Source organism: Cololabis saira, chromosome 14 (genome assembly GCF_033807715.1).
Source record: "Cololabis saira isolate AMF1-May2022 chromosome 14, fColSai1.1, whole genome shotgun sequence".
Taxonomy (NCBI): domain Eukaryota; kingdom Metazoa; phylum Chordata; class Actinopteri; order Beloniformes; family Belonidae; genus Cololabis; species Cololabis saira.
Window position 1 is genome coordinate 26,085,056 of NC_084600.1, and position 26,381 is coordinate 26,111,436.

At 40.7% G+C, this 26,381-nt stretch overlaps 1 protein-coding gene across 2 annotated transcripts in view; it reads right to left on the reverse strand.

Moving 5' to 3' along the window:
• Positions 1-26,054, reverse strand: part of robo3 (roundabout, axon guidance receptor, homolog 3 (Drosophila)) — a 239,845-nt gene extending 213,791 nt beyond the window's left edge. Inside the window, exon 1 of one of the 2 annotated variants that reach the window (XM_061740241.1) lies at positions 25,762-26,054. In XM_061740241.1, coding sequence (XP_061596225.1) covers positions 25,762-25,915 — 154 coding nt within the window. In that variant the 5' untranslated portion in view covers positions 25,916-26,054. The remainder of the gene's footprint in view (positions 1-25,761) is intronic. The other variant, XM_061740242.1, reaches the window with a different exon arrangement.
• Between the last annotated feature and the right edge of the window lie 327 nt (positions 26,055-26,381).

Consider the following 26,381-nt stretch of genomic DNA (forward strand, 5'->3'; position numbering starts at 1 on the left):
TATCCAATGAATAAATAAATAAAATTGTAGTTCTGCAGAGGACAGGTCGGTCCACTATAGACCAGTATGCGGAACATTTCAGGGGACTAACATCTATATGGATCTCTGTCACCCCCTGGTGGACCAACGTGAGTGTGACATGGCTGAGTTTCTAACCTGCTCCATCCAACTCACATCTGCTCAATCCAAGACACATCTGCGCCATCCAGCACGTCAGACACACACACCTGCTCACTACAACACATCACACACACACACACACACACACACACACACACACACACACACACACACACACACCTCCTCCATACAACACACTCCTGTTCCCAGTACATGAGTTGAGGGGGGATGAGGGGGGATGAGGGGGGACGGCATCCCCCCTGAAATAAAAACGGTCAAAATCATCCCCCCTGTAAAACTGCCATCCCTCCTTTCCATCCCTTATGTCATTTCATCAATGAATGTGATTTTACTGCTATTTCAACATTTAGAGTCATCACCAGAAAAATAACTTACTGTATATGACAATTTTCACCTGTTTCAAGTAAATTTTCACTTGAAATAAGTAGGAAAATCTGCCAGTGGGACAAGATTTATCTTCTCATTACAAGCAAAAAAATATTGTCCCACTGGCAGATTTTTCTACTTATTTCAAGTGAAAATCTACTTGAAACAGGTGATTTTTTTTTCAAGTGATGAGTCTTGTTTTAAGTGTAATGAGATTTTTTTTACTAAAATGAGACATTTTAACTAGAAATAAGACAAATATTCTTGTTAAGATTTTGAGTTTTTGCAGTGATCAATTTTACTTATCCTGTGAAGGACAGAGGCATATTGATAAGTTCAGAAAACTTATTTTTGTGTTTTGATGTATTTGATGTAAGCCCAGTGGATATTTAAAGCTTACAGAAGGCTGCATTTAACTGCTGCTATGTAATTCTTTTCTGTCATTGTTTTGGTCACTGCTATTATTTGTAATATATTATATTATTTGTAATCAGCACAAATTATCTGTCCCCATATGATAAAATCCACCATCCCCCCTGATTTTATTTTACAACTCGAGTACTGCCTGTTCCACCCAAAACATCAAACACACACTTGCTCCATCCAACACATCAAACACACACTTGCTCCATCCAAAACATCAAACACACACTTGCTCCATCCAAAACATCAAACACACACTTGTTCCATCCAACACACGCTGGAATTAATGGATGAAGTAGGGAGGTGTTGAATAGACTGTTTTCGTGTCACACCTTTCTGATCTTGCTAACCACACAAAACACTGCACACAATAATCCACACTCACCCACTCACACACACGCCAATGAAAACATCAGAGGTGTTAAGTGTCTTTCTCAAGGACACTTCATATTTACTGAGAGGCCAGGAATCGGACCATTAACTTCCAGGTTGGCAGATGACTGCTGTGCCTCCTGAACCACAGCATCCAGGCTTTCTGCTCACTCCAGCATCTTGCTGCCACCTGGTGTTCACTTGTGGTATTACACGTGCAGCTTCACCTGACGCCTGGTCCCATTTTCCTCTGATGTTTTCCCATCAGCCCCCCCTGAGGGAGGAATGCAGCTGCCTTCACACGTGTACAGCTCAACATTAAACACTAACAAGTGTTGGTGAGTAGAATACGCTATCTTAAACCACTAGCATGTAGAAAAGAATGTCTGAGCTGAAAGACTTTCATGGCCACTTGCTGTGGCCTGCATCAAGTTCAGGTAAGAATTTTCTAATATTTTGTCCAATTTAAATTTGTCAAAGCAGGACAACAGGTGGAAAAAAAGCATTTTATACTAGTTCATGTTTCAAAACCCCAGCGTAAGTTTCATGTTTAATTATTTTTTTGTTTTGTTTGTTAGTTTTTTCCCATTTAATTTGGTAATACACATCCATTTCAACCCCGTAACACATTTAGCCACAAATAACTATGAGTCAATTTGATGTTAGAAAGGAGGCGGAACATGGATTTGGTAGAAAATCAGTATTCATGAAAGACCATGACAGTTTCTGCAGAGCAAAGGTGGATACAGGATCTCTGGACTCAGAGAAGACTCAATACTTTTGTTTCTTATGTTACGTTTAGAGCATCATGCTCTGTTGCAGAAGAGCTTTGTTGAGCAGCCAATCATTTAAAATTAAAACATGACTGTATGAGCAACTGAAAATGAAAACCCACAGCACAATCTGGCCAGGAAGCCCACAGCAAGAGCATGATCAGGTTATCCAGAAATAAATAATGTATCGTCATTATTTTAGAACCACCTTCCAGTTTGTGTTAAGGAGGCTGAGCGGTGCCCATCGCCCTTCTTCTCTAGTTTGTTGTGCTGGTCTGCCCCTCCTTTTCTCTTCTGTGCATGTTTGCAGGCCAGAGCAGGCAGTCCCGCCCTCTGACCACATCAGTGTCTGCTGTCTACACCTGTTCATATAACCATCTCTGTAGTACACCAACTAATCATGTATCAGTCAGATTTACATAGAACTTCTAGTTCTCCATTTAATGGATAATAATACTTATATAGTTTGTATTTTGTACTATTGACAATATATATATATATATATATATATATATATATATATATATATATATATATATATATATATATATATATATATATATATATATATATATATATATATATATGTATGTATATACACACGCGTCCCTCTCGATCTCTGTATATCTTGACATACTTTATCGACAATAAAGCTACTTTGACTTTGAATTAAAAAAAAAAAAAAATATATATATATATATATATATATATATATATATATATATATATATATATATATATATATATACAGACACACATATCTATATAAGCAAACCTGCCATTTTCTATATATATACAATATATATGTGTATATATAGTGGTTGGTTAGATGTTACATTTATCTATGCGTATAAGTCTTCGTAATGTTTTGTTACGTACTGCATGTCCTGTTTATGCTCTCTTCTGTAATGAGGGACCCAGGGATACAGAAAGAATTTCAGCCTTCACACTGTGTTTTCACAGTGTGAAAATGTTTTTTTCCCCTCCTCTTTCCTAATGACATCCTTTTCTCAGCTAATGAAAGGGCAGCGCTGACCCATGGCTGCAGCCTCAGGCACCTGAGTGCCTATGTGGTTCGTTAGTTTTTTTCCTTGTTCTCTTTGGACGGGCTGTGCTTGAATAAAATGTCGTCGTGTCGGGATACTGGCTCAATGACAAATAATGAACCAGTTTCAAGAGCCGAAACTGGCTTTTGAAATGGGGAACCTCAGTCCAGATGAGTTCATAAAACCAAAGTGAAAGATGTTATTTTACATTTACTGCAGAAATGAAAGTGAGCATGCTCAGCAGTTAGTCTCTGTGCTCGATGACAGCTGAACTAGAGCCCAGCCTCCACCAGATCCAGCACTAGGGTGGATGACTGGTTTTCCATCAGCCATCAGTGGCAGCTGGGGTCCACTAGGGGGCGCCCTTGCTCTGACAATCAGCTGCTCAATCCACCAGCTCAAACTCACGACCATTGTTCCCTGGATTAATGACTGTTGGGGGAAAAAAACAAAACATAGATGTGTGAGCTGAAAGCTGGAGGGGGACCAGAGAAGGCGGAGGGAATGAACGAGCAGACATGGAGGAGATGTGGAGGGTCACCGGCTCTAACAACCATCTCCCACTCCAGGTATGCATGTGGTCGATAATTGTTGGAGAAGATGCTACGGCACGGATTCTGATTATCCTGCTGTGGTGGAGTAGAGGCGACACAATGCCCCTTCGCTTCTCTCCTCCTCTCAGGACTCCACAAACACTAACTAACCCAGAAGCAGAAACAAATCAAAGCCTCCTCAGAGATTACCATGGTTCCATAACTGAACAACATTTAACATCCAACCACAGCTCAAAATGACCTGTACGATGTCAGCAAAGCAGAATCCAATGATTTTAAAATCTTACAAACCTAAATGTTAGTCACAACAGAACAAATATCAAAAGCTGAAAGTGAGACTTCTCACCATATCATGAAAAAACAAGCTCATTTAGGTAAGGATAAGAAAAGGCTGGCAAAACTGATAAAAACCCACTGACAACTTATTTAGGTAAATGTCAACAGGTCAATGACATGACGGCACATCATGAAAAAAACATGTTAGAGACGCAGAGAATATCAGAAGTAAAGATGGACAGAAATTCATCAATTTGAGAAAAACAGGTATAAACACATAAATAAAAATCAGTAAATAGATCAAAAGACGTCCAGAAATCTGGAGAATAATGACGGTTAAAGGTCTGAAGAAGATGTATAAATATTTGAAATGTTCTGAGGCAAAGTGAAAAACAGTCCTGAGGTCAGTTGAATCAAACTGGAAATTCTTAGAAACCATCTCGTCCAGATGAGAGGAGAGGAACCGTTCCATTAGCAGAACATCTTTAAGTCAATTCAATTTTAATGATATAGCGTCTATATATAGCGTCTATATATAGCATCTATTACAACACGAATCATCTCTAATGACCATTCCAGAGACTGTTGTTACATAAACATAACATAAACACTGGCAGGTAAAAACCCCTAGGGGGAGAAAAAACTTAAGCCAAACAGTGGCAAGAAAATCTCCCCTTTAGTAGAGAAGAAACCTTGAGAAGGACCTGGATCATAAAGATACAAAAGACAACACATATGAATTATCTGTTAACTGGAGAACTAAAAGTTCTATGTACATATGACTACATGGTTAGCTGGTGCACTACAGCGATGACTATATAAACAGGTATAGACAGCAGACACTGAGGTGTTCAGAGGGGGGGACTGCAGGTCAAGATGTCAATAGATTTCCAACAGACATCTATACAGACAGAGTTCTGGGATCGTCAGAGGGTGAAAAAGAGGAGAAGAAAAGAGAAAAGAAGAGAAAGGGAGGGGGCAGACCAGGACAACAAACTACCAGCACAATGGTGAACAATTATGGTGATGAGATACTTCTAATTAATTACTGTGGATTGATTTGAGTAAAGGAAAGAGAAGAAGAGGAGAGAAGGAGGGGTGATGGGCACCGCTTAGTGGATCATGTTGGTGTCCCCCTGCAGCGTAGCTCTATAGCAACATATCTGCAACAAAGCTATGTAGATATGCTGTTCTAGTCTTGTCCTGTAGCTGCAGCTATGACTACTGGCCCTAACACACTAGAGTTTACATTAACTAGAGGGTTTACTAAACACTAACTATATGCTTTACTAAACAGAAAGGTTTGGAGTTTGGTTTTAAAGGTGGAGGTTGCTTCCACAGTAATCCACAGAGTATCCAAATCTACATTTGGATACTCTGCACTCGGAGAACTAGGAGCTCTGTCAGGCTGCTCATGTTTAATGGAGTTTCAATGTTTAAATCAACTGTATTTAATAAAGTTTACACATTTAAATCTACTGTATTTAATGACGTTTAAATGTTCTACAGCTGTTCTGGACACTTCATTTTCACATGCTTAATAAAATAAAATAAAAGCTTTAGATTTTTGGCTATATTTTCACAAGTGTAGTTTGTAGCAAAATCACACTGTGAACAATTTAAAAACAGATTTTTTTACTCATTCATCTGTTCATCTTGTATGCCTGCTACATGATGTTCGCGGTAGGAGAAGTAAAAACTCCTGATATATTTATGAGAATGGAGGTCTGTTGTTTTTTGAGCTGACGTCTTTAAATACAACACAAAGCTAATTATTTCCACATGGGGGATCAAAGCGTTCACTTCTCTTTTTATGTTTTACTCATTTTACAATTCTGTTTCAAGTTCGTCTGAATTCACCAATGAACCACAAATGAATATCTGCACGTACTAAAATACGATGCATTTTCATCTCCTGGATCCATTTCTGGACTGGGTAGAACTGGGGAAGTTTATTTACCTTAAAAACACACCAGTCTTACAGTGAATAGCAGCAGGCATCAGAAAGATTTATATTCAGTAAACGAGTCAAAACTGGAATCCCTGGACATTTAGTTCAATCTCAAGCAAATCTTTGCAGAGGAGTCAATGGTGACATTCTCATCTCATCAAAAATAGTCTGGCTCTGAATCCAGGTGAACACAGCTGCAGCTCAAGGTCACATGGTGTCATGCTGGTGATGTCAGTGCAGTTAGGACTTCAAGAGGTACATTTAAATATGGATAGGGGCAACCGAAACACGGTTGACGTCATCCTGCACAGAGCAGCTGCTTCTACCTGCTTCATCTGAGATCATCAGCCGTTCAACATCATCCATGTTTTTCAGACGTTTTTCGGACGTTCCATTCCGACCAGCTGCATTTACACCAATCCATCCATCCATCCATCCATCCATCCATCCATCCATCCATCCATCCATCCATCCATCCATCCATCCATCCATCCATCCATCCATCCATCCATCCATCCATCCATCTATCCATCCATCCATCCATCTGCAGCTGGATCAAGGATTTCCTGACTAATCATCCCCGTATAGAGTAGGCCTCCACATCTCCCCAGAACTCAGCCTCAACATTGGCCCTCCACACTTCAAACCCATGACTGCATCCCCGTGTATCCAAACAACTCCATCTTAAGCCCCTTTTTCATTAAACAGTTTTCTCGCCTTGGTCTCAGTTGTTTCCATTACAGTTTAGTTTCGCCTCAATGTGGGTGAGGCCACCATTAGGGGTGGGCAAAAATATCGATATGGCAATATATCGCGATACTTTTCCAGCTGATTCAATATCGATATTCAAAATTTGAATATCGATTTTTTTTATTTTTTTTTATCCCCGATTTTTTTCCCATTATATCACCCAGTTCTCCTACCTAAGTGACAGTCATGGGCATTGCCACTCTCTACCAACCCTGGGAGGGCCCTGCACTGAGCTCAGGTTTTATTTCAAGTTTTATTTCATTTTATAAATTAATTTTTTATATAACACAATTGCCTGTCCTTAAAAAATGAAAAATAATGGACAGAGGTTTATTTATTTATGGATTTATATCTATACTGACTGATCACTGTGCCTGTCCTTGGTTTTAGTACCCATCTTTCTTGTGTTTATTATCATTTGCCACATAATTAAAGCAACCTCATACTAAATTTAATGTTAATTTCATATGATGTAAATAATATGAAAAACATATACAAATATGTTGTAACTTTAGCTTGTATAGTTATAATAAAACATTGTTTTGACTCAGTTTGTCCCATGAATTGTCACTATAATCTGATGAACGTGCAACTGGGATTTTAAGATCCATCGCTATCATCTGATGTACATATATACAACTTGGATTTTTAGATCCATCACTATCATCTGATGTACATATATACAACTTGGATTTTAAGATGTGTAATGCATTTTTAAATTTTTCGGTGAACTATGTAGAATATAATAATCGGGATATCGCATAATCGGGATATCGCAATGTGTATCGTATCGTGGCTCAAGTATCGTGATGCGTATCGTATCGTGAGGTCCTTCCCAATACCCACCCCTAGCCACCATATCTTTTCGTTCTGCATTGCCCCATCGAGCCCCCTCAGGATGCGGTCATTGGCCAAGACGCACAGAAACATGTGGACCTCCTCTGTGCACCACAGAGTGAGTTTGCTTGCCATTTTTCGCTGTAACAAAGTTTAGCTGTAAAGTAAATATCATGGTTGGTGTTGCCGGGGGAAACCACACATTAATGAGAACCTGAACTGGACTACAAACACCACTCCACTGAAGAAAGCCCATGCCCAGCCCCTGGCACTTCCTGAGTGTTTCCAGGAGAAACAGTTGGTGTCCTCCTATAGCTGCTGGATTGAGTCTGTCCTCACAGCCACAGCATTTTACTGTGGTTCACAGGCTGCACAGCAGCAGGAGGGAAAATGCTCCAATGGGTCATTATCTCAGCCCAAAATATCAAAGGATGTCCTCCCCTCTCTCTGGAGGACATATATAAATATCACTGTCCCAAGAGAGCGCCAACACCCTCAAGGACCTGTCCCATCTGGGACACCACCTGTTCAAGCTGTTAGCCTCTGGTGAGCATTTCAGGACAACCAAAGCAAAAACAAATACTGTCTTTACTGTTTCTACTCCACACCCATCATTGCTCTAAAATCACACCCATATATCCTTCCTCTTCCGCTTATCCCTAATATATGTACAGAACTCGAGTTGTAAAAAAGAATCAGGGGGGATGGTGGATTTTATCATATGGGGACAGATAATTTGTGCTGATTACAAATAATATAATATATTACAAATAATAGCAGTGACCAAAACATCTGCAGAAATACTGCAGGAATGACATAGCAGCAGTTAAATGCAGCCTTCTGTAAACTTTAAATATCCACTGGGCTTACATCAAATACATCAAAACACAACAATAAAAAACAGTTTTCTGAACTTATCAATATGACTCTGTCATTCACAGGATAAGTAAAATGGATCACTGCAAAAACTCACAATCTTAACAAGAATACTTGTCTTATTTCTATTTAAAATGTCTCATTTTAGTAAAAAAAAATCTCATTACACTTAAAACAAGACTCATCACTGGAAAAAACAACAATTTTCACCTGTTTCAAGTAGATTTTCACTTGAAATAAGTAGAAAAATCTGCCAGTGGAACAAGATTTTTTTGCTTGTAATAAGAAGATAAATCTTGTCCCACTGGCAGATTTTTCTACTTATTTCAAGTGAAAATTTGTCAAATAAGTTATTTTTCTGGTGTAATTTTTCTGGTGATGACTCTAAATGTTAAAATAGCAGTAAAACCACATTCATTGATGAAATGACACAAGGGATGGAAAGGAGGGATGGCAGTTTTACAGGGGGGATGATTTTGACCGTTTTTATTTCAGGGGGGATGTCATCCCCCCTCATCCCCCCTCAACTCCAGTACTGTACTATACATATACATACATACAGTACTATATATATATATATATATATATATATATATTATATTATATACAGGAGTGACTCTGATGAGTGCTAATGAGGACATACGTGGTCGAGGGAGGGGGGTTATGGGAGCTGTGTGGGTGTTTAACTTCTGTAATGAGGTTGATTTCATGTGAAATGTGTGCAGTGAACTGGGTTGGGGGGTCAGTGGAGAATACTGGATCATCAACCTGGATCAGTCTGCTAGGAAGAACCTCTGCGCTGACCCTTCACCCCTCCTCTGCACCGTTGCTCCACCTGTAAATGGATGTCCAACGTTTCCACTCGCTCCCCGCCAACCTTTCTATTTGTTTCCATGGTGACTTGCCCCTAACCCGCTGCCAGCCTTCCCCTGTGGCATCCGCCCCCCTCCGCTCCTTTCCCTCATCTCTAGTTCTCAGCTTGGGGAAATCAGCCTAATAAATAGTTTCATGGTAATCAGTCGGGTGAGCAGAGAGCAGAGCTGTCAATCTTGAAGCTCTTATTAAAACATGTCACTTTCCACCTTTCAGCTGTATATGCTACAGTTTTTACTCTGTGTGCTTATAGTTATCCTGGCACTTCTTAAACGTAATGCTGCCATGTACAAATAATGTAAATATGAATCAAAAGAGCATGTAGACGATAAGGATAACAAGCTGCTGTCTGCATCCTCCTGATCACAGAGTAATATGGCCATTCAAACGATATAGCATAAACCAAATACATTTACAAAGGATATTTTTTTACAGTAGGTAGCTGGGTTGTGTTCCTCTCCCTCCGTCAGATTCACAAGATAATTGCAGACAGAATTGTGAGGTAAAATGTAAAAAATGTAAAAAGCTTGTGTGTTCACATAGAAGTGAGTAAATCAGACAGACGGGACGGCTGTCACTCAAATGTTTTTGTCTAGAAATATGTAGAAAATGCAGTTTAAACATTCACTCTACTCACTTCACTCTAGTTTTGAAGCATGGACGTGATTTTAATCCTTATGTTAAGAAAGGCAAAAAAATCATTAGATAGAAGAATAAAGAGACAGTTACAGTAGCAGCCACTCTCAATCAGTCACAGTATGCACATCTCCATCACATTTATGTCACTGAGCTTAAATCATATTTCAAAATAATGTAAAATTACTGTTTCTGCTCTGTGTACTTCATGGCCATTTGGTTTTTGTTTGATTATTCAGAAAACCTATAAATGCAAATTGACTCATAATTGAAAAAAAAATACCTAAATTACCAGAAATATCTTATTTTAGTTGCTGGAAGTCTGAAACTAAGATGTCATATCAGTGCCATTTTTATGCATGATTTTTTCATAGTGCAATACTTAATCATCTGTGTGAACAAAGGAACCAACGGGCAGGTGATTTAGAAAGTTGATGAACCAACGTGTTTTAACTTATCTTTTATTTAGAGTTGATAGCTGTTCAGAAGTAGTAAGAGACTGGCTGTCAGGGAGGAGGACATGATTGTCACTAAAACTGGAAGAATCTTCCAGGAGTCATCATTCACATACACATCAAACTTTACATGCAGGTGGCAGCTTTGGAAAAAAAAGGTTGTTTGAGTGCAGGTTTAGCAGGTGAAATGTCCTGCAGCAGGACGATGTTGAATTCTGATTGATGACTTCAGTTCCACCAGGAGGCAGAAGGGACTTTCCACTGCTTTTAAGAGCACCGAATCCACCAGGTCTACATCTAAAACCACAACACACAGACCGCTTCCCTAAACAAAAATCAAAACCACCTCATGTAAATGTAAATGCTTCTTTGCGACATTTTGGGTAATTTTTGTGAAATGTATCAATTTCTTTTGGGTACATTTTAATTTACAGTTTTAGTTTTAGTTTACTCAGTTTCAGTGATAATGGAGACCTATCTACAAGGTAGAACAACAATGGTGTCGGGCAGATGATGAACAAAAGGACCCTCATCAGCCTCCACGTATCCAGCACCTGCCTCGCTGAGCTGCTGTGGGGGTAAGGGATGTTTGTAGATGGGTTAAGGGTCACCACCTCCCAGCTGAACCCTGAGTCATCAACACATTTAACCCCTCGTCGTGAAGGACCTCCTGTTGTCCAGGAGCTCCCAGATGAATGGTTCTGCTGCTTCTTTAATACACTGAGGACAGAGTTGTCAACCCTGGAAAGAATGGATGATTTATGGGCTTGCCCACTTAGGGAAAGGCCTGTTTTATTTAGTCTTGTCTGTTTGCAGAGCACAGCACAGTGGTGAGGTGGAGCCTTCACAGCTAGAAGGTTCCCCATTTGAATCCCGTCTGAGCTCTTTATGTGTGAAACTTGTGCACCCTTCCTATGCCTGTGTGGGTTTTTCTCCACGTGCCCTAGCTTCCCCTAACAGGCCCACATTATGTGCATTAGGTTGACTAGTGATTGTACTTTGCTTATGAGTGTGAGATCCAATATCTCTATTGGACCTTTTCTACCAATGCGTTTCCATTGTTGGTTCAGAACAAGGGGGTTACATCTGGTATTCAAAACTCTCTCGAGCCCTGAAACACAGAGAAGTAAAATTCCTCTACTGACCACTCAGGGCTGGCTTCAAAAGTAAGTCGATCTCCACTGACGTCCATGTCAAAGTGTCCAGTTTCAATACTGATATAGATTTATTCAGTTGTATTTCTGATTCCCATAGATAGATTTCATATTCATGACAACTGTATGGGGAAAAAGTGTTATGTGCCACATTAGTTAGAATTGTTAGTCGCACGAATACAAAACCAAACCTAGAAGCACCTCCAGGTGGCCTGGTCCGGCCAACACATCCTCACCTCCAGCAGAAGACTGGTAGCTGGTTAGCCCCAGTAGCCTGATGCCAGTGAGGCACAGATACTCCAGCAGAGCTTAGCTGGAGATCCAGGACAACGCATTTCAGTTGCAACATCTATTGTGACGATAGACTGAGAAATTTGATCCAGATAAAGATAAAGTGTACTTCATTGATCCCAGGATTGGGAAATTCTTGTGCAGCAGCAGCATAACATACAGAAACAAAAGGAAAGCGACAGCTCAACATAAACCCTACTGTAGCTATATCAGTAGAAAAGTAATAAAAATTAATAAAAATAAAAAGGTCTATGCACATTTATATCCTATACATACATAATTGTAATTGTGCAGCAGAAATTTTAAATAATAAGAAATGTGCAAATGTTGCCATGAGGAAAAGTCAGTTGTGATTAGGGATGGGAATTGATACGATTTTTACGATTCCAATTCCATTTTCGATTCTGCTTAACAATTTGGTTGTTTATCGATTCCCTTATCGATTTTCAATGGAAAAGAAGGACAACAATGAGGCATATGGCGCTAATATGATTGGCATTGCTCGCAAGTTGATTAGTTACCTAGAGTATTATTACCGGTAGCCAAAGACATGCTAACGTTGCTGTTGCTGCTGGGTTGAGAATTACTGATGCTAGTCTTGAGCGGATTGAAAACGTTACATTCATGATTGTTATTGTATGCTGTGTGCGCAAATGTTTTTGTATGTTGGTAGTTTTCCTTCCTTTGACGAATTATTCACTTAGCAAGTATTGCAAGTTGCCAAGTTGCCCTGTCTTTATTACTGAAATGTAACCACACTTTTGAGTGTTTGTATCGCTTGGGTGCCGCTATTATTACATTATTTCAGGGAATTATGTAATTCTTTTAGATTTAACAGCTGCCTTTGACACTTTGGATCACACTATCTGAGATCTTTTTGTGTTTGTCTCAACGACATGTCCTCCTCTGTGCCTTTGTAGTGTGGCGTCCCGCACGGCTCAATACTTAGGTGTCTGCTTTTTTCTTTGTACTTGCTGCCTCTTGGCTTAATTTTTAGATAGCACAATATAGCCTTTCATTGTTATGCAGACGACACTCAGACTTATAGTATGTGGCCCTAAAACAGGAGGACGCTGACTCCTTGCAAACTTTAACAAAGTGCCTTGAAGAATTTAAAGCCTGGATGGCTCAAAACTTCTTAGTTTTTAATGAAAACAAGAAAGAAATCATCTTTTTTAATCCCAGTGTCACTAGACGTTTCTCTCCTCCTGATTTGGGCCCCCTAGGAGAGTACATGAAGCCGATTTTAACTTACCTGGCTTTTAGGCTGGGCCAGGCTTTTAGACAGGACAGTCAGATCAGTGCAGTGGTGAAATGTAGCTTTCTTCATCTGAGACAGATGTCAAAAATAAGGACTATTTTATCAAATGATGAATCATTTTAAAGGGAACCCTGCATATTAAGACATGTAGTCCCTAATTAGCCACAATTGTTCTCTTATACTAAAATATGTTGTTAGAAACATATAAAATAATCTAATTGCTTTAAAAATCTACAATGTTTATTACATATTTTGACCTGCGGGAGGCGCCATGTTTTACCTGCGCAATGTATTCTGGGGGCGATGACGTACGACGGTGGCTCTGGGAAGATAAGCCCCATTAGTTTAACTGGGACAGGTATCTAAAACATAGTTGAGCAGCATCTCCCGGCCGTGGAGGCTGACGAGGGAGCCCATAAGACGTCTCGGTTCAGGCAAACTGGATCAAAGTTCTGTGATGCACGGGAGATCTGCAAAAATGATCAATGTTGTGCGCATCTTACCAGTGCATTAGGCTCCTGCGTAGCCTGCGTAGGCTCCTGCGTAGCCTGCGTAGGCTCCTGCGTAGCCTGCGTAGGCTCCTGCGTAGCCTGCGTAGGCTACGCCGTAGCCTGCGTAGGCTACGCCGTAGCCTGCGTAGGCTACGCCGTAGCCTGCGTAGCCGGGGCTCTACAGCCCGCAGCGCTCCGCCACCCGCTCGCCGCTCTCCGCTCTCCGCTCTCGCTGCCGCCGCCGGGATGGAGACGCCGGTGGGCAATATGCACGTTTGAGTGGGCATAGCCCCCCCTCTCCCCCCTAAAACCGGCCTCGGTGCTGGGTGATGACAGACCCGACGCTGAGGGGACTGGCTCGGGACTTTGACGAAACGGGAGGCGCAGACTTCGCTTCAAATAGGCAAGAACATCTTTATTTAATTTAATGACGCCAGATCTGGCTGGGGTTTTTATTGTAGCATCGGTTATCTGCTAGTTTAAACGTGTGGTCGGTTAGTCTATCTGAGTTTTATGGTGTTTTTATAGTTCATGCTGTATGGGGCTGCACTTTTTTTTAATTTTATTTTACTTTTTTGTAGGTGCGACGTCACCTTAATGTTCATCTGTGTTTTCATCTGTGTTTCTGGTGCGCCGTCACCTGTTTAGCTGTGTTTTCATCTGTTTCTGGGTGTCAGAACAGTGGATGGGGGTTAGCAGGTGCCACCGTGTGACGTACTACCCAGAACGTAAAAAACAATGGCGACCTACATGTTAAATTATATTTTCAAATTTTATAAAAACGAAGACATCAACAAGGTTTTTTATATCACATTGTTATAATTGATACCAACATTTATCTTTTAAGACCTACATGTCTTAATATGCAGGGTTCCCTTTAAAACAGTGATCCATCACCAGTCGGCTTACTGTAACTCCTTGTACATTGGTATTTTATTTTGGCTGCTTGTCCATTTAAGAGCTCATTTTAAAATATTTGTATTTGTTTTTAAATCTCTAAATGGTCTTCCCCCCCCTCCCTCTCTGAGCTGCTGCATTTACACTCTCCTTCCCGATGACTCAGATCAGCTGATCCTACCGAGGACTCTGCGGAGGCTCAGGGGGGATAGGACGTTTGCTGTTGTAAACCCCAAATTGTGGAATGCGTCACCAGTAAACGTCAGATAGTCTTCTTCCTTGGCCATTTCTAAATCATTTCTTAAGATCCACCTTTCTGCCAGACTTTTAACTCAGTATGAGATGTTGACTTTAACTTGTTATTTAAAATGTCTTTTAATTATTTTTGGTCTTAATCTTATTTTATCTTTGTATTTTTTATTGTTACATTTTTGAATTTGTGTCTTTTAGTGGTGTAAAGTGTATTTTATGTTCAGCACTTTGGTCAGTGCTTGCTGTTTTTAAAGTGCTCTACAATCAAAGTTTACTTGGCTTGGCTTGGCTGTTAATAATTGCTGACATAGTAGCTATAGAGATACAGAAAAAAACAGATATTATAATGTTTCAAAGTTGACCAGCTCTGAAATGCTTCCAGCACCAGCCGAGGAACCGAAACTGGCTTGAATAGATCAAAAATGGGAATCTGTAGATTTATATCTGCAAAAAATCACAAGTTAGGCAGGACTGGTGACCCCTGCCATTCACCTGTAGACAGCGAGGATAGGTTCTGGACGGCCCCTATGACCCTGAATAAAGGGAAGGTTTTTCTGTAGATAAGATGGATTGATGAGGAGTCACTGTATTCCAATCTTTTCTGATCTGGGTTTTTCCCCAAAAGACTTGACTTCAATGACCAAAAACAGACAAAATTATCCCTTACAAAAATCTCATCTTGTCATTATACATGTCCAGGTGGAGAAACAGCACTTTTGCATGGAGCAGGAAAGAAAATACACATCCCAAATAACACCCAGCTAGCATCAGCAGTGAAAAAACATCATTTTCATTCTTTCCATTAACTCAGTCCACTCGCATGCCCTCCACGGGAGCCAAACAACATTATCAAACCCATCACTGCGGCCCCATGCAGCAATACCCCTGAAAAACTGAACAAAACACACTTACATCATAATTCCAGCCACCTCTCATGGTCCATGCTTTTTTGCCTTCAGAAGTGCAACAACTTGCAGTTCCTCTACTGGCCACCAGGGTCTGGATCCAGACCTGCAGTTTCTCTACTGACCACCAGGGTCTGGATCCAACAGTAAATCAGTCTTCAACTCTGAACTGAAACACCAAACTGAGCAAATGAATAGAGAGAAAAAACCCTGAAATTTCGTCATATGCTGCTTTGAATTTCAAAAGTGGACATGTGGACGACAGAAATAGCAGAAATAAACATTCTTAGATGCAAAAGCAACCTGGTACAATGAAATTAATCATTCATTTTTTTCTAGCCACATTTCCCACCTCAACAGTCCAGGCAAGAGGTGTTGTTTATGTGCCTCATTAAACAAAAAAAAAAAATATGCACAATTATAGCCGCTTTCTTTTTTCCTTTGATGACAGCTGTGGCTCTGTGGATCCTTCCTGGCCAACATTGAATCCACACCTCCCAGGCAAACTTGAAAAGCTTGGACCTTTCCATGTTGGCTAGTAGACGCCAACGGTGAGCCAGCAGCCAGCCAGCCACTGTTTTTTCAGCTCAGCAGGAGATCCTGCCATTTTATTTTCAGATGTTTTTTTGGTAGTAATATCTAAAATGGGTGGATGGATAGATTCAGTAAAAATGAGTATGATGTATTCTTAGTTGCCACAGGTTACCATAAGCAAAGCTAAACCTGGCCTAGTTTGGGGGAAACTGAGGTAAGGCTAGCACCGACTAACTGCAATGGGACTGAAAGGTCCCATTTAACTGCCATGAGGGATGTACAAAAATGGCTTGTCGACTTCTGCTTATAAAGCAGGTTTAACCAAGCAAACAAAATGAATATGTGCACTCAAGTTGTACGAGCCTGAACAACGGTTCAAGTTTTTTTTTTTTTATTTGCTAATTTGGCATGCACACTTTTTAAAAGTGAGTTGAAGCAGTTGATTTAGTGTAGTTAATGGTGCAATAACATCATTTTGGTTCAGCGGCATTAAAAATCACAAAGGTAAGCCATTTCAGGTTGTCAATTTTAGAGTGGATATGATTCTGCACAAAGGACTGATGCAGAATAACTCATTTGAATGAATTTGAATAACTCGTTTCATTTCTATGCAGATGAAATTCAGCTATACCTGTCCATGAAGCCAGAAAACACCAGTCAATTAGCTGGACTGTAAACATATATTAATGCTGTAAAGGCCTGGATGCTTACTGATTTATTGATAATAAACTCCAATAGCAACCAAAATAAGTATTTTTTGGAGCTGACCACTTCATAAATAGTCCGTCTACCTTTTAGTAACTGTGAATGACACTAGCTCTTCTTGGACCTTAAAGACGTCACAGCTCCAGATCATCCATCATAGCTCTCGTCTCTCAGATTATAGGTCTGTTGGTGCTTTCTAGAGTTACCAACAGTATAATGGGAGGCAGAGCCCTCATTTATCAGGCTCCTAGTTCTGGACCAACCATCTCCCAGTAAGTGTTCAGGACGCAGGTGTCGTCTCTACCTTTAACATTAGGCTCATAACTTTGCTCTTGGATATAGCTGGTAGTTATGGCTGGCTCAGGTGACCTGAATCATCCCTTGTGTTATGCTGCTATAGATGTAGACTACTGGGAGACCTCCCATGATGTACCGTGCTCTTTCAGGAATGTTATTATCATTCTCAATGACTTTGTGTCTTTTTTCACAGCAGAAATGTTTGTTGGAGTCCCCACCCTTGCACAGCACCAAAGATTGCACTTAAGTGAAGAATTTGTACAATTTGTTGGGTTTTATGAATTGGCATTATATTAATCTAACTTTAGACTTAACTTTAGAAGGTATTCTATCATAAATGCATGACATCAGAATGGACTGGACTGAAATATAACTGGAAGGAATTGCAGTGTATTTAATAGAACTATAAGCATCTTCACTTTCCGTGTAAAATGCTTATCTTTTAGGTTGTGCTGCAGATTTGACCATAAACAGCATAAAGGTGGATTGGAAAATTGAATGATGATACAAGATTGTTCATTAATTTCCTCTTACTCTGCAAACACCCTGACTCCACAGCACACAGTCAGCGGTTCCAGCTGCTTTGAAACTCAACCCGTGAATAAACATGGATCAAAGTTTCAATCATGACTGCGCCTGTGCAAGCTTTTCCTTTGTAATATTCACTGTCATGAATCCTTAATGATCGCCAACAGTCATGCATATTTTATCTGAAAATGAAGCACTTGCAACATAAACTGATCCGCTGAGAGTGAATGATTGGCCTGTTTGTGCCCCAGTTCAGAGTGCTGGGCTTGGTTCCACCAGAATGTGGGGTTCAAACCCAGCCACCTCATCCTCTTCACTGTTTGTCTGGCCAGGCACCACTGAGCCCTCCTGGTCATCAGATATTCTCTTTTAGCTCACTACAAAGTCCCTGCCGCTGCCACACCACCAGCATCAGCACGAGCCCAGATAAAGGTCACGTTTAATGATCCCGGCGTCGTGCTGCTGCTGAAACTTGCTCTGACAGGAAGTGTGGGGTCTAGGGGGTAGACGGCGTCTGTTTCCTCATTCCTGCCGGCTTTCAATTAACACGCCTCTCTGTGCATTAGTGCATCTAAACATGAAGACTACGTGAGCAGCGAAGAGTTAATCATTGGCTTTCAAAGCTGGAATCAAGTCAATGAGAGTGTTAAGAGCAGACAAACCGCTGGCTCCCAGAGCTGGGCACACACTATGAATAAAGATGTTTAGCTTCCATTACCCTCCCTGGAAATCTATGAATTATGTATCTGTGATAGTCTGTGAACATACCAGGGATACAGCAGCATGGATGTTGATCCAATGGGAAGCACTTCAAACTCGTACTAATTTCTACGGCTCATTGTGTGCTCCAGGTCCACAACCAGTGTTGGCTGGAGTCACACACTCACATCAGCATAAAAACCCTGCAGCCATTACTTCGACATCCACCCAGCTGGGGGAAAGCTAACCCTCCACTCTTAAGTCCTGGGAGGGGGGGGGGGGGGGTCTTTTATGGAATTTAAACATCAACATTTTGGGGGCAATTGGCTAGAAAATATGTAGGCCTATACACATATGTCTTTATCACCTTGCAACGACAACAATCTCAGCATTTATTTGCTTGAAAACAAGCGTGTATCCACACGAAGGTTCAGTACGGAAGAGTATTAGGGCCACTTAAAAAAAAAAAAGAATTCTGAGAAAAAAGTCAGAATTCTGACTTTTTTCTCAGAATTCTTTTTATTTTTTTTAAGTGGCCCTAATACTCTTCCGTAGTTCAGAGTTGAGATGGCTGTAGCCATTAATTCAACTAGGAGGCAAAGGTCAGGTGCAGACCAACCAGGTCCTTCTTTACCCACAATGGAAAGACAGAGCCAAGACATAGTTACAGTCCCAGTGCCCATTACGAAGTCCCTCATTACACCAGCTATGGTTATTAGGATGTTACCCTGACCTCCACTCATTTTTTACAGCCTAACCGTATTCTTCTAATTAACCATTACCGGTTTATAGTTAACCCTCCTACTTACCCTAATCACCATTCAATTTATGCTTACACGTTGAACAGTACTCGAGTTGTAAAAAAAAAATCAGGGGGGATGGTGGATTTTATATACAAATAATATAATATATTACAAATAATAGCACTGACCAAAACACCTGCAGAAATACTGCAGGAATGACATAGCAGCAGTTAAATGCAGCCTTCTGTAAGCTTTAAATATCCACTGGGCTTACATCAAATACATCAAAACACAACAATAAAAAACAGTTTTCTGAACTTATCAATATGACTCTGTCCTTCACAGGATAAGTAAAATGAATCACTGAAAAAACTCTTAACAAGAATATTTGTCTTATTTCTAGTTAAAATGTCTCATTTTAGTAAAAAAATCTCATTACACTTTAAACAAGACTCATCACTGGAAAAAACAACAATTTTCATCTGTTTAGAGTACATTTTCACTTAAAATAAGTACAAAAATCTGCCAGTGGAACAAGATTTTTTTGCTTGTAATGAGAAGATAAATCTTGTCCCACTGGCAGATTTTTCTACTTATTTCAAGTGAAAATTTATGTGAAACAGGTAAAAATAGTCAAATAAGTTATTTTTCTGGTGTAATTTTTCTGGTGATGACTCTAAATTGAAATAGCAGTAAAACCACATTCATTGATGAAATAACATAAGGGATGGAAAGGAGGGGTGGCAGTTTTACAGGGGGGATGATTTTGTTTTTTATTTCAGGGGGGATGCCATCCCCCCTCATCCCCCCTCAACTCGAGTACTGACGTTGAACTGATAAGGCATGCCCACTGTAGCTTAGAACATTGTCACCTTCAACGTTGAATCACCACAAGTTATTTTGTACGGGGTCAACGTGAAGCACAACAAATTGTTTGCTTTACATGTCCCACTACGTCTTTTGCCGTTGTTGAGCTGGATAGACTGATAAATGATGGTCATTCATAAACTTCAACAACATTTGTGGCATAGGTGGGTTATGTGCATGGGTTTTGCGATGAACCATAAATCACGCTTGAGTCTAACCAGGACACCAGAACCCTGATCTGGCCTGGTCTCAACAAGACCAGACTTAAGAGAGCTAGTCCCTAAATGGACAGCTTTTAAATCAAAAACACTCCAAAGGAGGCAACAAAAGTGATTATAATGACACACACACACACGTAGCAAATTATTTAATTTGAAACCAAAATTCTCAAGTCATGGTTCTAAGCTAACATTGCCATCTTTTTGCCATCTTTTTTTTTTTTTTTATGTACAAAAATAAAATAAATCAAATCAAATCAAATCTGCTCTAAACTGCAATCCTTGTTTCAATTTGTAAGTGCAACCATTGGACAGAAGTGGATGTGGATGGACAAATACACAACAACCTTGAAACGATGACATAGTTGTCCCTTCATGATTTCCTGTTCTGGATCACAACTTCTCTGACTCACAAAGTTTACATTTCATGACCATCGGCAGGAAATAACAGACAGATTCACCTTAGCGACACACAACTTCAAAACAATGAAGCACAGTCGTAACAGGATATACTTGGGAGGAAATACTAAGTGGACCACTCATGTTGTGGTTCTTCTTGTGGATGAGTATGGGTTTTATTCTTTTGCAACAAAAACAGACTAGTGTGGATGTAGAGTCTCCCTCATTAGAACTGAGATGGTCAACCATCTTACCAAGAAAAGGTCTGAATGAACCATTTGTAATCCCACAATAAATCATACATAGCGAAATATACACAGAGTTACAGAGTTCCTGCAGGTTTATTTGAGCAAAAAGAAATCTGCAATGACCTGTATTTATATCAGGACGACATTAGTGTCAACATAATCACGACATATTCATCCATACAAGACATTACACGCACATAGTTACAGAGTACACTAACAGACATGATTAGCTGCTGAAATTTAAATATGTCAATGTTTTAAATTTCAGACTTTACCTGAAAAAAAATACCCATGTCGATGTTCTTGCAGCCGTATGTGTCTGAGACAAACAACTTGATAACAAAATCCTCCAAATTCAATCACTTACCATTTAAACACTCTAAAGATGAAAATGTGTTTTTAATGTTTTCTCTCACAGATGAAACAGATCAAACAACCCCGTTTTGAAAGTTTATTGATGACACAATCTCAACAGAAAGGGACTTTACATCTTTACAAGAAAAATGGCTTAAGGAGGGGACTTTTTACATTTTTAATGTAAGTAAATGTACATTTTCACATACTCATTGTCATTTATTTAAATTTGTAGCATTCTGGTAATATTTATTCATTATTTAAACTCCCCAGACTCATCTCTGGTTATTGACCGCCAGGTAGAATCAATGAGAACAAAACTGTGATAAGACCGAGAGGCAGTGAATGAGCGGAATTTTTCCAGAGAAGCAGTCCACTACAACACCGTCTGAGAGAATTGTCCATTACTTCTCAGATTGGTCATTGGTCCTCATTGATTTTCCCACTGAGCCTGCCTCTGATGTGCCGGTCAACCCACACAAGCTGTCCGCTGTGCTATTGAGCTTCATGCATGGAAAGCCACGGTCTGACCACCGGCACAGCCCCCACCAAACTGAAAAATCAGTGCAGATATCTCTATCAGGGGTTTAAAAGCACGTGTAAGGAACATCAGTCCAAATCTGAGCAGAAAGCACTTTTTTATGGGCCATTTACAGTTGTGCATGAACCTTTTAATACTACATTTTTGTGTGTGAAAACATAATAAAAGTCACGTGATCATCATAGATCTTAGACAACTACAACCTCAGATGAACGACAATGAACAACCAACATTTTTTACTGTGAGTGTGAGAGACTTCATTAAGCTCTCACTTACCAATGAATGACAGGTCCGGGTCCACACCATCATCACTCCACCATCGTGCTTGGCAGTGGGTATGCTGAAATACTTTGTTTGCGTTTATAGATTAGGACCAAACATCTCCACCTTGGTCTCATCTGTCCAGAGGACAATGTCCCAGAAGTCTGCTGGTTTGTTCAGATGCAGTTTTGTGAACCTCAGTCGTGCTTCCGTATTCTTTTAAGAAGGAAAAGGTTTTCTCCTGAAAACTCTCCAGGAGAAACTGGAGCTATTCTTTTTAGTTTTACATGGCTTGATCTTGGGCTGAATATGCTGGGACATCCACTCCTGGGAAGAGTGGCTGTTTGAAAACTGTTTTGAATGTTTTCCAATTGGAAATTCATCTCTCTCACTTTAGACAGTTTTATAAACCCTTCCAGATTGACCATCTGGATTTCCCAAGGGATTATTTTTTTTTGCTTAATTTAAAAACAAAAAAAATAATGACAGTGTGAAGAAGCTATATGTTAGTGGTCATGAGGGTGTATATCTTATATAAAGACTCACTATGATCAGATATTATTACACAAATACATAGTATACATAGTTTTTTACAATTATGTCGTTGGATTGCCTTATTTACTAGAAAATGCAGTCGTACATTTCTTATGTGAGTAGAAAACTTCACATTAATGTTTTCATCTCGGTTGTGGGATCACTCCATATTTTCAGTTTATGACAGAAAAGACTTCTGTTCTTGATGTAATTGATAACTGATTGGTAGAACTATTACATCGCCACATTTCTCCTGTGTACTGCCTGAATCTATAAATGCCATCATGGAGAGGAGACTCAGCTATAGATAAGAGATTCCACAGAAGATGAGAACAGACAGATACGAGGCATGCCTGCCTCTCAGCCTCAGATAGAGTCATTGTACCACATCGCCTCTCTCGCTTACGTTTACTATAGATCCTAGGGAGGAACCCCACGCTTAATCTCCACTCCATTACAGCTGGGCGATGAAAAGATTCAGATAAATAGAGGTGTGAGGGCGCTGGCAGAGGAGCTATAAACTCAAGAATACTGACGCTTCATGAAGTAGATACAACCAAAAGGCAAACACTGCTCCTGTCTGTCACGACATACACCCACACAGGAAGGAAAGGACGCCTACCTCTAATCATGGACTGTATCAAACAATGGACGAAGTATTAGGTCATGTGACCCATTGGTTTTCTGATGAGCTGGAGAAGTTGATGGGAACACTTTGCTCCAGCTCCTTTAGCCGAACCCCAGATGTTTCCAGCAGAATTGGCTGTTTACCATGTTGAATCAACAATGGTATTCAGCCGATGCTGGGTAAATCCAAACGGGTGGTCGCTTCTCTAAGTGTGCTAGCATTGGCTGATCCGACTGTCAATCCATCAGATTTATGACACCCCCCCCCCCCCCCCCAATTGTCATGGACGTAAAATCAAATCATTGAGACCAAAACGTTTTTTTGGACCAGGTTGTAAATTTGTTCATTTCTGGCCTAAAGTTGGACATTTTAACAAGAAGGTCAATGGAGATTGAGTCGCTTTTGGAGCCAGCCTCTATCAGTCAGTCAAGGAACTGCAGGGAATCTTAGTTCTGCATGACACTAATTCTGGAAGTTAGATGATTGGCACTTGCCTCTAACTGGTTCTGCACCAGCAGCTGATGGACACTAACTCCAAAACTGGCAGGAGGGTCCCCCCCTTATGATCCAGGTCCTGCTCAAGGTTTCTTCCCTCCTAAAGGGGAGATTTTCCTTGTCACTGTTTGGCTTAAGGTTTCTCTCCCACAAGGGGAGTTTTTACCTGCCAGTTTTTAAGTAATGTTTATGTAATCATTGCTCGGGGGTCATGTTCTGGGTCTCTGGAAAGCACCTAGAGACAACTTCTGTTGTAATAGACGCTATATAAATAAAATTGAATTGAATTGAAAAACTGCAGGATGTTTTTAAACCAGCTTACAACTACAAAGAGAATGATGAACAGAAGAATAACACTAAAATGATGAAGGTGGCTGTGCTGCTGTCATTGGTATGCAGCGACATGGAGACGAAGCAGGGGGGCTCATTACAGAGTACATCCAGGAGGATCAGTGGACCTGAAAACAAATTTATAAGTACACGTATGTGCATATAAAAGCAGTTAAAGCAGTTAATGCCAGCGTGACAATGTCTCCCCAAACTATGAGAGCTACACCAAACAGAGACATGTGGACATCGCCAACTCTGATCTTTAACCAGAAATTTCACCTGGAGCCAGAATAAAGCCAAACAAAGAAGACTGCTGCCAGACTGAGATAGAGCTGTGATAGAGCAGCAGAACGGTGCCAACCTGGAGCAGACGGGACGTCTGCAGGCCGGCATGCATGAGCACAGGCACACTTCTGACACATCTATAACAGCATTATAACATCTGCAGTGACATCTGGAAACAACATCTCAAACACCTACAGCACATCTGGAAACAACGTATCATACACCAGCAGCACATCTGGAAACAACGTATCATACACCAGCAGCACATCTGGAAACAACGTATCATACACCAGCAGCACATCTGGAAACAACGTATCATACACCAGCAGCACATCTGGAAACAAAGTATCATACACCAGCAGTTACGTATCATACAACGTATCATACACCAGCAACACATCTGGAAACGAATTCTCAAACACCTACATCACATCTGGAAACATCATCTCAAACACCTACAGCACATCTGGAAACATCCTCTCAAACACCTACAGCACATCTGGAAACGACGTATCATACACCAGCAGTTACATCTGGAAACAACATATCATACACCAGCAACACATCTGGAAACGTCTCTGACACCAACGGCACATCTGGAAACAACACCTCTAACACTAGCAGTGACATCTGTAAACAGCGTCTCATTAATCAAAAGCACATCTGGAAACGTCTCAAACACCAGCAGCACATCTGGAAACAACGTCTCTAACTCCAGTAGTTACATGAGGAAACCGGATTACAACTTAACCCGACATCTAGATCCCCCTCGGTTTCATTCATGACACTGGTCACTTTAGCAGACAACAGTCACACCACATGCATGCATACATTGCAGTGAACAAAACTGACAATCAATTATTATCATTATTAAATAAATAAATAAATAAATACATAAATAAATAAATAAATAAATAAATAATAATAATAATAATAATAATAATAATAATAATAATTTGAGATGTTCCCAGGAAGCAGTGTAGACATCAATTATCAGCTCAAAAACCTCATATTGCACATCCTTAGACTACATTACTATTTCTGAGAAAAATATTGATCAGGTTTTAAATAACTTTTGCATACAAACGTTAAAACTAATCAACTCGACAGGAAGCAGCAGACTGAGATCTTTATCTCATTTTAGTCATTCAATGTTCATCTGATCTGATCTGAGAGCCGCAGATTTCATAAAACACCTTCATCTCCAAGAGTTCGTGTGAAAGTTAAGCTGATCTTCGCTTCAGTTCTGCCCCAAAACCCCAAAAGGAATCCCTGTGAAACTTTCCATCAATAAATGAAAACTAAAATACAATCAAATCCATGCACTGTCTTGCATAAAGGCTGATTTATGGTTCCGCGTTACAGCAACGCAGAGCCTACGGTGTGCGTCGTCGCGTACCATACGCCGTAGGCGCTGCGTCGATTTAACAGAACCATAATTCCGGTTTAAGAAGGGAAAAGCAGCACGAAAGAGACTCCAGCTGAGCTCAGGTGGGTGCAGGAGGACCAGCTTACCGTTGAAGCCGCTGAAGTTGCCCCAGTCCAGCAGGGAGCTGTTGAAGGGGGACATGGAGGTGTTGAAGGACAGGTCGGTGCCGTTGTTGGGGCCCCGGGCCGGGTCGGTGAACAGGTTCATCTGCAGCAGGGTCTTGATCAGGTAGCGCAGCATCGTGGCCCCCGGGGGCCCGCGGTCCTCCGGGCTGCTCTTATCAAAGTTAAAGTGTGCGTGCACACTCTCTTCAGCCTCGGAAATCGGACTTCACAACTCTTCCAGAGATGTCCTGGAGTTCCCAGGCATCTTGGAGAAGATCAGGGTGCAGGATGCAGAGATGAAGCTGAGGCCCCCCTGGGTGCGACTCCCCCCCTCCAGCAAACCGATTGCTCCTCCGTTCCCGTCTCTTTTGTTGGAATAACTTCAGTCCGTCCGCAGCCGCAGCATCGCCGCGCGTCAGCTGTGCAAGAATCCGCAAATGTGATGGAGACCCTCCGGAATGATCGCTCTCCGCGCTGCAACCCCTCCCTCCGGTCCCCCCGAGCCCCTCCTACCCCCCCAAACCTCACTACCGGGGAGAGGCAGAGAGCAGGTGTTGGTGGCAATAAATGTTTAATTATTAGATTAATAATCCTCCCAGGAG